General features: G+C 42.3%; 1 protein-coding gene across 1 annotated transcript; it reads right to left on the reverse strand.

The window, feature by feature from the left end:
• Positions 1–9,598: 9,598 nt before the first annotated feature.
• LCMT2 (leucine carboxyl methyltransferase 2) lies at positions 9,599–12,333 on the reverse strand. The gene has a single exon (XM_019725370.3). The coding sequence runs from the start codon at positions 12,331–12,333 to the stop codon at positions 10,273–10,275; it is 2,061 nt and encodes a 686-aa protein (XP_019580929.3). The 3' UTR covers positions 9,599–10,272.
• Between the last annotated feature and the right edge of the window lie 41 nt (positions 12,334–12,374).

Here is a 12,374-nt window from a genome sequence, read left to right on the forward strand (position 1 = left end):
TTCCATCATGGTTTCGTGCTTGGTTGGTTATTCTGGAGAAAAGGACAATGGTTCCCCTTGATGGCTTGTATTCAGCTGCTGCCCAATGCCTTAGCTATTTGACTTCAGTGTGGCATGAAATCCTGAGCCTATGAAAGTAGTAGAGAGAGAGAAGAGTTACGTAAAGCTTAGGTCTCAAAGTCAACAAAAATGAGCTTCATGCTGCTGGGCTGACAATGCAGGGAATTTGGACATTTCAGGGGCAGGGTTGATGCTGCCTGTAGGGCCAGTCTGACCAGCAGCACATTCTCAAAGGTACTTCCCTCAAGTACCAGCTTGACTGTTCCAGTTTGGGTCTATAAAACGTCAAGGCATTTTGTCATGGTAGTTAATTGTCTTACAAGGCAGATTAATGCAGTGTTACAGGATTCAGTCCAAGCCTCAGCGCTACCTTGAGACTGGATTGCTACAGGATTCTCAAACCTGAGTTTGAATCCTACTTCTACAATAAGCCTGGGTCCAGGATCAAATTACATCCCTTCTCTAAGCCTCAGTACCCTCATCTTCAAAGGGGACGAAATAACTGTGAGGAGTACAGGAGATAATGGTTGAAAGCACTTGGCCCAGTTCTGGGCACAGAGTGAGCTCTCAATAAATAGAAGCAAGTATGACTATTTCAAAAGCATACATCTGTTCTACTAGGGCCTTTCTCTTTTGTCAGCCTTCCTAATTTTTGATGAAGGAGCTTTTCGCTAAAACTACAGAGATTGATCAGGTGGTAATGAACTTCATTACCTTTCATCCCATTCCATTTCTGGGTAGTTCACCCACTGTCCTAATGTGCTTACCTATGGTGATTACTTCAGCAAATGACTCAGTTTTCTTGGTAATGAGAAGGCAGGTCTATGGGTTGTTGACACCGTATTTGATATAATAAATAAGGAAGGATGAAGGCGTTGTTGAGAACAAGGCTGGGTCCAGCAACTGGAAATTGTTGAGTCTCGCAAAGGACTTGAGTTATCATGAAAGTTTTCTGCTGAATGCAGAACAGTGCAGAACATATGTTCTCTAGATTTCTAAATTCACCTGTCATTTGACTGAGTGAATATCCCCAATGTCAGGGAGTGGTAATATGTAACTTTTTTTAAAAAAAATTATTTGTTATAGTGTAAATGCAACAGGGGATTCAAGTTAAATTTTGTGTCTGCAAAATTCAAAGATGGGCTTCACTGTCTCCTCCCCATTAACTACAAGTTTAAATTTATAGATTGGGCCTAATAACCTCACTTGTGGCCCATTAAATCCCATCCTAGCCCTCACGAATCTGATCTATGTGTGGCATATTGACATACTCAACATATTCCAAAGTCAATTCATTTTCAACTTAAACTGCTTCTCCCTCCCAACTACCTGTTTCTGTCAATGGCTTTACCATCTTCTAATCTCCAAACCTAGAGATCTTAGTGAGATCTCTGATTCTTTCACCACCTAGCCCCTCTTGTCAGGAGTCATATGGTCCTGTTGCTGCATCATGGTCAAGCAGATTGGCTAAGATCCTGAGCTCCAACATTAAACCTTCCTGGATTTGATGACTGGCTTTACCACTTAAAGCTGTGTGACATTAGGCCTGTTACTTAACCTCTCTGTGCCTCAACTGCCTCCTCTCTAAAATAGGAAAAATAACAGTTAATTTCTCATAGAGTCGCTGTGATAATTGAGAGAATGTGCCAGCACTTAAGAAGTACTTGATACAATTCTGCTACTAATTTTATTATTATTTCAAATAGCCTAGAATGTGTTCCTTCCTCTCTGTTTTTAGTAACTGCTTCATTTTAAGCTCTTATCATTTTGGGCCTGGGTTACAAATACTGATGTCTAATTTTATCCTGCTTCCAGATTTCCCCTTCTGACCTGTCCTGCGGAGCTCTGCCAGATTAATCTTCCTTAAACACCATGTAATTCTCCAGCTCTGAATCCACAATGGCTCCCTAATACCTATTTCTTCCAATCCACACTTTTCTAGGCAGCTTCCAAGGTCCTCAAGAATTCACCCTGTTCAGTGTCTGTCCAGGTAGAGTGCAGTGACTGAGGGTACAAGTTCTGGTGCACCACCATTTCCTAACTGTGTAACCTTAAGTAACTCTGTGCCTTTAGTCATTTCAACACATACACTCCCTGTTCAGACTGTTTCTTCACTCTCAAGATATCTGTCTCTCCCTGCCTTCTTCCCAAGATGGCTTCTGAGTGTAGGGGGAGCTTACCTATCTTTATAGGGCCAGGGGCACAGACCTTTGGCTCCTCTCTGATTTTGGATGTCCTGTGTCTGGTCCTGCTGTGTCCTATGTTGTTCTGCTGAGGTTCAGATGGCCCCACTTTGTTCTCTGAATCTTGTGCTGGGCCCCTCCTTCCCTCTGCTAAAGTCCAAGGCCCCTCTCCTGCAGCTCCCCTCAGCCTGACCCAGACCTCTACTGGTCTGCTGGGTGTTTCAGTACTTTGGTGCTGGTTATGAAGGAACTTCTGGTTCCATTAAATGCACCACAGGCTGTGAGAAACTGTGCTGCTATTTCAGATCCTCATATCTCTTAGCATTTTCTAAACTACTTGTAAAGTGACCTCATATTGCTCCCGTGCTATGTTCAATATGGAGTTTCCCTGAGGCAGTTACGATTTTCCCAGGCTTTGCCCCGAGAACTGAGAAGAAGGCTCTGCACTGGGAGTTGCCCAAATCCATCTGGATGTTTCTACCACTCTTCGTTCCTCCTCTCCTCAGTTTTGAGGAGGCAGAGGTGACAGAGTGGAAGATACTCATATTTCAAGTCTTGCCATACTGTTGTCTTCTTTTCTCTCCCTTCCAGGACCAGAGGGCTTTCTGCTCCCTTTCCATCTCTTGAGTCCCTCTCTATATCGTATCTCCTTATTTTGTAACTCAGCCTCGTGGCCTAATGTTAAAGGCTAAATTACCTAAGGGAAGAGAATTCATTATTTTGAAAGGGTGTGAGAAAGCTCTAGCTCCAAGAAGTTAAACACCCACAATGAGATGTCCTTGTTCAGTTTGTTTATAGAGTGCCGGGTGCTGCGGATACAATGAGTAAGATACTATCCCTGCCGTTAAGAAGCTTCAATCTGGAGAAGACAGACTAGAAAACAGATTAGAAAACACTATAGTACGTGCAATATGGATGATACTTACGAGGTGCTATGGCAATACAGAAAGGTGACCCATCCCAAGGGGGGAGTGGGGGGTGGAGAGGGGGTTGGGGGATTAGAATCAGGGAATGCTTTCCAAAGATAAGCTTTGAAAGTCAAATAGGAGTTGTAGTAATAAGGTTGGGATCGTGTGAGAGTCAAGTAAGAGGGGTAGTGTCATGAGTCCCAACAAGAATGGGTACTAGACTTATGGGGTGATCGCTTCATAAGTTATATGTCTAATCACTATGTTGTACACCCATAACTAATATAATATTGTATGTCAATTATAATTGAAAACAATTTTTTTAAAGGGAAAAAAGGGTCCCAACAGGGAGAACACTGTAAGTAAAAGAATGGAGACATGAAACAGTATCATGTACTTTAGGACCTAGATATAGTTTAATAAAACTGGGATATCAAGTAAGGGAAGCAGGTGTGGAAGGGGATGAGGCATTCTGGCTTCATGAAAAAGCTGCTAATGAAGTATATGTACACGTTATATATAATAAATATTAATGTCTTATAGAGATAAAAATCAGAAAAAAAGAACCCAAGATAATGGGTTTGAATGAAAGTGGCTCTGGGAGGGCTTCTGGGAGTCTAGCGTGGGCCATCTCACATATGATTCGCCCCTCTTATTCTTCAAGCTAGAATTTGTGTTTCCAGTTAAGCCATTTTTATTTGCCAGTCCTATTCCTGTGTTTGGTTATTTACAGAAGAAGAAAAAGGAAAAAGTGAGTGAATATAGAAGATGAGAAAGGAGGTTATAAAATAGATATCTGAGTAAGCAGTTCTCCATTTGGATGTCTAACAGACATCCCAGAGTCAACATATACAACTTGAACTCCTGATCTACGCCCACAAATTTGCACGAACTGTAGGCTTCTCCATCTCAGTTAGTTACCCTAGGCAGAAAGAACAGGGCCTAAGGGAGAGGGGGGAAGGAAGGGAAGGAGGAAATAAGGGAAAACAAAGGAGGGAGGAGATGAGATCATTCTTAAGAAAAGGTGCAGCTACCAGACTGGCCAGAACTTGATTTCGGTTCGGTTTCAGATAGCAGACGCAGGATGCCATCTTGCCCCTCAAGGTGAGCTAATTGTAATGGATTATAGTATTACTAGCATTTTAGGGAGGGAAAATCTCCACCCCTGTGTCGCCAAGACAGTTCTGACCAGGGCCACATAAGGACAATAATCCCTCCTCCCGAAGGGAAGGAGTGGCCAACAAAGACCAGCCAGGGAATGCCTATAAAACCATCCCTAAGTCTTGAATATTTCACACCCTTATTTTGAAAATAACAAATTTGCAAGCTCCAACCCTCTTTGGCACAGTGACTATTTTCCCAGCCTGCCCACTCCCACCACTCTGGTAGTGCACTGCCCTATCCCCTTTCTTTCAATAAATTCACCACTTGCTCTGCGTATTTGGTGTGCCTTTGAGTAATTTCCTGTGGCATAACCAAGAACTCGTTCTTCGGCAACAAGTTGATGGCAACTTTCCAGTTGCTTAGGCCTAAAGTCTTGAAGCCCGTCCTTCATTCCTCTCTTTCTATCATATCCCATACCCAGTCCATTAGGAAATTCTGTTGGCTCTTCCTTCAGAATATACTCTAAATCCCACCATTTTTCATTATCCCAGTTGAACGCACATCATCTCTCATCTTGATAACTGTAACAGCCTTCCACTGTAACGGCCTTCCAACAAATCTCCCTGCTTTAACTCTTGGCCTCCTACAACTATTCTCCTCACAATGTCCAGAGGGATCCTTTAACAATATGTCAAATAATATCACCCAAACCCATGCACAGCTTCTCTTTTTGCCCAGATTAAAAGCCAAAGTTCTTACAATGAATTGCTTTAGGAGCTTTACTCCTGCCATTCCCTCTGCCTGAAATACTCACTCCCCAATAATCTACTTAGCCAACTCTGTCACTTCCCCAAATCTTTGCTAAAATTTCACCACTGTGTAAGTGACTCTATCCACCCGACTTAGTATTATAATTTGCTACCCCCGTCCCCATTCACTCCTGATCCCTTTTACCCTGCTCTACTTTTTCTTTTTTCCACAGTCTTTATTATTTCGAATATAATATATAATGTCTTTATTATCTTTATTGTTTAATTTCTTTCCTCCTCCTAGGCTACAAGTGATTATTTGGTTCACTGATAAATCCTATTTAGAACACTTAAGTGTCCAATGGATGAATGAATGAATGAATGAATGAATGAATGAATGAATAAGTGGATATTGTTCATTGAAAGTTCTGCTTTACATTATTCAAATTTCCCGTTCTTAACGTATCTCAGAAGCTGGTATTGAGACATATGCCTCTTAATTCTAAGGACTGAATGAAAAAGGAAAACAAAAGTCTCCCTATGGCATGACCTTAGGGAGAGGAAAGACTTATCTTTTAACATTTTAATGTATTTTATCGTCTTTTAAGTTTTAAATGAATAAAGTTTTCAGATTTTTTTTCCTGAATTTTGTTTGTGTATATGCGTTCTTTAAGGTCTTTTCTGCCACTAAGATTATAAAATTATAAAAAAGAGTATCTTTTATACTTCTCCTAATGCTCATATAATTGAGTGTTGCTTTGCTTATTAAGTTTAGGTCTAATTTTTAATTCATATGGAATTTAAGCTTGTGCTTTGTGAGAAGTAGGGATCAAATACCATTTTTTACAAATGATTAGCCACATGGTCTCAAATCATATACTAAATAGTCCAGCCTTTCCTGGCTAATTCGAAATGTCACCTTATCATATAGTCTGTTCTCGAATTCTTTGTTTCTTCAATCTATTTTTCTATTCTAGAACCAATATCAAACTATTTTTTAACTATTATGCCTTTACACGATATTTTTATTTTTTGGTAGTAATCTCTGATCTTATTACAATTCACTATTTCTTCCTAATTTTATCCTAAATCAAACATATATACATTCATGTGACTTTTTGAGCATTTAGTATATGTCATGCACTGGAAATAAAAATATGCTGGCTGGACACAATTTTTCAAGTATAAATTCAGTGGACTGAGATCTAGACTCTGCTTTTTCAATTGAGTTTTTTGGGGGGAAGGAAGGGTGATGGCAAAGTTGTTTTTTCCTCTTAGGTATTAGTTATGTTGCTGATGTATTTATAAATAAGAAATATCAGCTTTACTAACTTCTTCTGAAATAGTAAGTCTTAATATGAATCAGAAGATGAGGCTCTAATGAAAAGTTTCAAAATGTGGACAAAGGCTAGGAAAAGAGAAAAGCAGAATGTGGTGTAATATCCTAAAAATCATTCTTATTACAATTTATTTCCTAGCCTTAGTCTGCCAAGTAGGTGGCGAATGACTTTTCAAATAAATATTAGGGCAAGGTTTTTCCTCTCCCCCTATTAAACTTGTTTTGAGAGTTACACACCAAGTCATGTCCAATGAAGCATCACCACATTCTAGGAAGATCTTGTGTGTATGTGCTCATGAGCACATTTAATTGCATGTTCCTACTCCCCGAGATTAGCCTTTTGGCCGAGTTAGCTCATTTCCTTTCCAAAGGATATGGGATAACTATGGTCCATTGTTGAACAAAAGGGGATGGAGATCAGCTGGAAACTGTAATCAGGGAGAAGGTTTAGGTGTAGTCTGTAAAGCTAGGAGTAACACTGGGAAGTCTACCACCTTTACCCAGATCAAGGCAGTTGAATTTTAAAGACTCTTAAACAGGGGGTATTTAAAATTTTAATGCTACTCCCCAACACACACACCACAATTGAAGGAATTTTGACATCTGTGCATGGTAGGCACAATAGAAATATTCAAATATAATTTATTTGAGTGTCAGATTGGACCTCCACTCAACAAGTATTTATTGAGCATCTACTACGATGAGAATAAAGACGTGAACTAGACAGACATAATTCCTTCCCTCAGTCAAAGAACTGCCCCTTACCAACCAAGTGTTTTATTTAATTGTCCAAGAAAGATAAATGAGCAGTCTTATAACTGTGGAATGACAGAACTCTTTGTTTACATAACTATTGACATCCAAGGAAATCTCAACCTACTCTAAAACTGACTATAAGTTTCATAATTTCTGCCATATATATGTATGTATATATTCTCCTTCTCTTTTTAAATATCAAGTTCAAGTGTGATTAGCCAGATTCATGACCTACTTTGTTAGCCTAATGCTATTTTATATCCCCTTCTTCATTACTGCTGTCAAAAAGCGTAGTTTAAATATGACACTAGACATTATTGGATGATCCCTAAGATAAGAACTCACCTTAGTAACTAGTTCTTCTCTTATTCACCAGACTCTCCAAAGAGCACAGGCTTCTCCCACACAGGGAAAGTGTGGTTGGTTACGTTTGGGGCTTCCATATAGGGGTGTTTTCCAGGAGATGTCATGTAGGATGGGTCTCAGAGTAGGTATGAGTTGTTTGAAGTTAAGTTTTTAATCACAAAATGCATGGGGAATAAGCCAGAATTTAAAGATCTAAGATCGCTGAACGAGAAGACCAAGGCAATGCCTGGGCACTGGAACACATCTGTTACATGTCAATTTGCTAACATCACTAAGCAGGATTAAATCTGTAGAACGATGAAAAATGGACATCCAGTGATAAAATCCAGAAAGCACACAAGGAAATGGAAGCACTAGCCTTTGAAAAAGATATCCTAGAAGAGCTGTTCTTAACCTGTTTTCATATCCTCACTGGTATGATATACTGTCTTTGAGACCCTGACAGAGATTCAAAATAAGAAATTCTCTTCCTTTGTTTTTCTGGTCTAAAAAAGAAGTACAATCACTAAACGAAGAAAAAGACTTTCAATAATTCTACCCCATAACTACCCCAGAGCTCCATTCTAGAATTATAGAACAAAAATATACACATGTAAAATGGAGAAGCAAAAATTATTGTCCAATTTGAGTTCTCAGTCTGGCCCACATCTCTGACTGCTGCAGATTACTTTTATGAAGCTGGGGTCCAGCACCAGTCTATACCGAATGCTGTTCCAAAGACACAGAGCAAATGCTGCTGACAAAACTTCTAAGTGCTCTAATGAGTAGAGTTTGAGAAATGACTAATTCATTAACTGAGTATGATGCGTGAATAGGGTTAGAGGTGGAGAGCATTCTTAATCTGCTAATCACTTATAGAAAATGTGGGTAATTTCTCCGGGAACAAGCCCAGTTACTCATAATGTGACATACTGGGCAGTTCTCAAGAGAATAGGCACCACTGCCCCATTGATTTGGGTCTGACACATACCCACATTCTCTTTATGACTCCCACCCCCACACCCCCACCTCACAATCCCACCTTACCACCACCACCTTCTTTTTCCCCAAAAAGTAATGAAATAATAATGGTTGATGGCACCATGTAAAAGGTAGCATAATAGAAGGTGTATCCTGGGCTTTAGAGTCACTTCTAGGTTAGAATTCTGGTACTATTACACAGCTAAGAACATTCATTTCATCAATGTTCTGCTTTGATCTGCTTCTGAAAGTTAATAAAAATACTTAGGGAAAAAGGATTCTGTGTCATACTAAGTCCCTCAAGATGTTAACATTGATAGTACTTGTACAATTTCAAGAATATTATTAAGGTTTCAAGGATTGAAGACTAACAAGAAATGTTAAAGTGGTACACTTAGTACCACCAAAGCCACTACCTTTTGAGACATGAATTTCACAAGGTATACACAATTTAGATGACAAATCAAGGCTGAAATTTTAAGGATGACTACCTAAGATATTTCATTGATCTCACAGGGCTCATCATGAAAGATGGTCCATTTAAAGGGGATAACTGAGGAAGGTTTAATGAAAATACTAAAAGGGGTGAGCAAGGTTAAGGGAAACCAAGTCAAGATGGTTAAGTACTTGCATGGCCAGATCTTTCTGCATTGATGGAAATGTTCTACATCTATATTGTCTAATACCATAGACATTAGCCACGTGACTATTGAGCACTTAAAATGTGGTTAATGCAACTAATCCACTGAATTCTTAATTTTACTTCATCTCAATTAATCTAAATGTAAATAGTCACATGTGTGGCTAAAGGCTACTATATTGGAAAATGCAGCTCAGGTCTAGCAAAGAGCCATTATAACTCCTAGGCCTGAAGAGGTAAGAAGGAACAATTACTGGAACCTGCAATGATGCAGAATTAGAGCTGCTATCTTAGAGGAGAGGACTACATGACAGGAGCTGTGGCCTTTGACAGAAAAACGCAGACTGGGAATATCCTGACTCACTCTTCTTGCCCTACCATCCCACTCTGGTGCTTCTGACTGGTGGAACTCACCAGAAAGTAGAAGAAACTTCATTAATACAGTCCATAAAGGTCAGCCTCCTGAGGCATAGGATATAGTGAAGAGTGGAGAGTAGATCTGGAGCAAAACATTATATATACCATGTACAAAATGAGTTGAAGCATCAGTTGTTTGGTTGATTAGCACTCAAATCTAAATATGGAACCAGTGACAAAAACAGAACAAAACCATGTTTTTCAATGAAGTCCTACATATGTGTTGTATTAAAACTATCTCAGAGATCTCTGCTGCACTATATGGCACAATGCTTTCGTCAAACTGCAGCTGGGTTCATTTCAGGTTTCATACATGAAGAATGAGGTCAATACCATGTCCATTCAACTACATTCAACCTTGGATTCTTACCAAGGATCTGTGTGAAACTTTTTCCAAGGTACCATCTCAAATCACAAAGCCTGGGAGGGGGAAATTTTTCACTTGTGTTAGGCTAAAGGTCATCATTACTCAATAAATGGATAAACGTAAGTTAGAAAACTGGAGGAAGGCCAGTAAACTAGATACAGGGATCCAAATCACTCCCCCTGCCCAATTCCTAATCTAGGACTATATGACCCTTCTCTTCAGGTAGGCCTACCTATGTTTTATTTTTGTACCATCTCTGAATGTTATGTATTTTAACAAACTTTCACTTTCTGCATTGAAGAGCAGTGCTGAGAAAAAAAGAGGGCCATGAGGGTATGGTAATATCTATGGCCAAAATCAAATCCTATTTGTGGAAACCTTTGTCTACTTTAGCGGGTCCTGAATATACCCAAAGTACAGACCTTACTGCCCAGCACTTAAGGAAGAAAGGTCTAATGCTACGGGATGGGGGTTGAAGTAGGTGCCAAAGGAAAAGCAGTTCCCACCGCCTCCAAGGATCAGCAGCTGCTGCTCTTCAGGAAGGAGGATGCTGGTATGATTGTGTAACATTAACGGCCATGGCACACATGCTGTGTCAATCTGATACTCAGTGCTGAATCCTGTAGTCAAATCGACAACAGTAACCCCAGGAACTGAGGAGGAATGAATCCAGACTCCTCCCACCAGTAGAAGCTTCCCATTGAGCACATGAGCCGTGTGGGAGTACCTTGGGGTAATGGGAGGCTGGATATCTATTGATTCCCAGAGGAATCCACAAGAGATTGGTTTCAGAAAGAGTACAGAGTTCAATGGCTCCTCAGAAGTACCCAGACCTCCAGCAATAAGGGCTCCCCCTTGCCAGCTGCAAGCACTGTGGGAATGCCGACCTTCAGGTGTTTCCCCCTCTACTGGGATCCTGACCCAAGCCATTGTCCCCACATGTAGAAAATACCAGTCACTTAGTACAGGTTCCAGTACACTTCGACCCCCGTACACAAACAAATATTTCTGATTTTCATAGGACACTTCTGTTGTTGAATGCCGCCAACGTGACAAAGTGGTATCTTCTTCTGCGCCAGCCTTTGTTACTGTTACATTTAGGTCCTGGTTGCTAGTATCCTCACTTTCAACAAAATGAAGTTGGAGAATCCCTAAGGCTGGAGTTACTGGGGACAGTCTCCCTCCCAGAACCAGAACCTGAGTATCTGAAAGTCTTGTCATGGTGTGATAAAGGCGTCCATCCCACTGAGCTCCAGTCCTCCAACTGCATATGTGTTTGCCTTTCCATTCAAAGTCACAGTATCTTGAGAGCAAGTGAAACTTGCTCACTCGGCAATGCCTCCCCTCCTGTTCTCCAAATCCACCTGCACTGAGAATACTGCCTGGGCTCAAAAGCACAGACGCGTGGCCATATCTCTTAAGATCTGGACCATGGCGGTCACTTGTGACTACGTTGGCAGGGAAGATCCCTGAAGGGGAAGCAGGATTTACCCTAGGAAACGCCTCAGAGGGTGGAAACACCAAAGTTTGGGACAGAGTGTCTCCCCTAGAAGCGGCCAGAATGAAATAGTGGGCGCATTTCAGATGCCACTCCTCAAACTCGTCAAAAGGTTCAAGACGTTCCATGCGCCGGCGTTCTTCTGGGGGGAGAAAGCAGCGATAGAATTCATTCATGTCTATGGCACTGCAGGCAGTCCAGCCAGCCTGAAGGAAGCGGTGCTGCTGGGCCTCGACGTCGGGAAAGCGGTCCAGGCCATGCAGGGGAGAATTTAGCTGCCGAAAATGTTGCTGCATGAACTGGCCAAAGGCGTCATGCGGCCTCATTTGCTCGTAGACGACGAAAAGGGCGTTAGGAAAACGCTGGGCTGCCCAGGCGATAAGGGCCGCGGAATTATCCGGCTCGAGGTAGGTCAGCACAGCCTCAGCCAGGAGCAGGGTGGGTGCGGCCGCATCAAGGCCCACGGTGGTGAGGGCCTGGTCCAATCGCTGGAGCTGCCGCAGGTCCAAGCCCAGGATGCGGTAGTCCAAGCTCTCAAAGCACAGCGACAACGCGGGATCCCCGTATTGGAAAGGACCGGTTAACGCGCACAATTCCGGCGTATCTCGAATCCTCTCTGCTTTGCGCCGCGCCACGTCCGGATAATCTACTTCCCAGACGGCAGCCCAGGCCAGGAGGCCTGCAGTTTTGAGGCGAAAATAAAGAGAGTCTGAGCCCGCGCCCAGCGAAAGGATCTGAGCGCGAGGAGCTCCCGCAGCCGTGCGCGCCCGCTCCAGGAAGGCGCGCACGCAATGCCACACAGCGCGTGCGCGGACGTAGTAGCCCCGGTGGATGAGCGGCGCGCGGCGTGCGGTCCCCGGAACTAGCAGCGCCGCAAAGGCGTCGTGCACGTACCCTCGCGCGGCCAGAGAACTTTTGCTGAGGGCGCTGCTGTCGTTGGTGCTCTGCACTGCGCCCGCTCTCCTCTCCCGGCTCCGCGGGCGCATGGCCAGAGCGTACTGTGGGGCGGCGGCCCGTCACGGTGGTG

The sequence above is a fragment of the Rhinolophus sinicus genome, chromosome 3 (assembly GCF_057876585.1).
Source record: "Rhinolophus sinicus isolate RSI-liver-muscle chromosome 3, RSI-T2T, whole genome shotgun sequence".
In the NCBI taxonomy this organism is placed as follows: domain Eukaryota; kingdom Metazoa; phylum Chordata; class Mammalia; order Chiroptera; family Rhinolophidae; genus Rhinolophus; species Rhinolophus sinicus.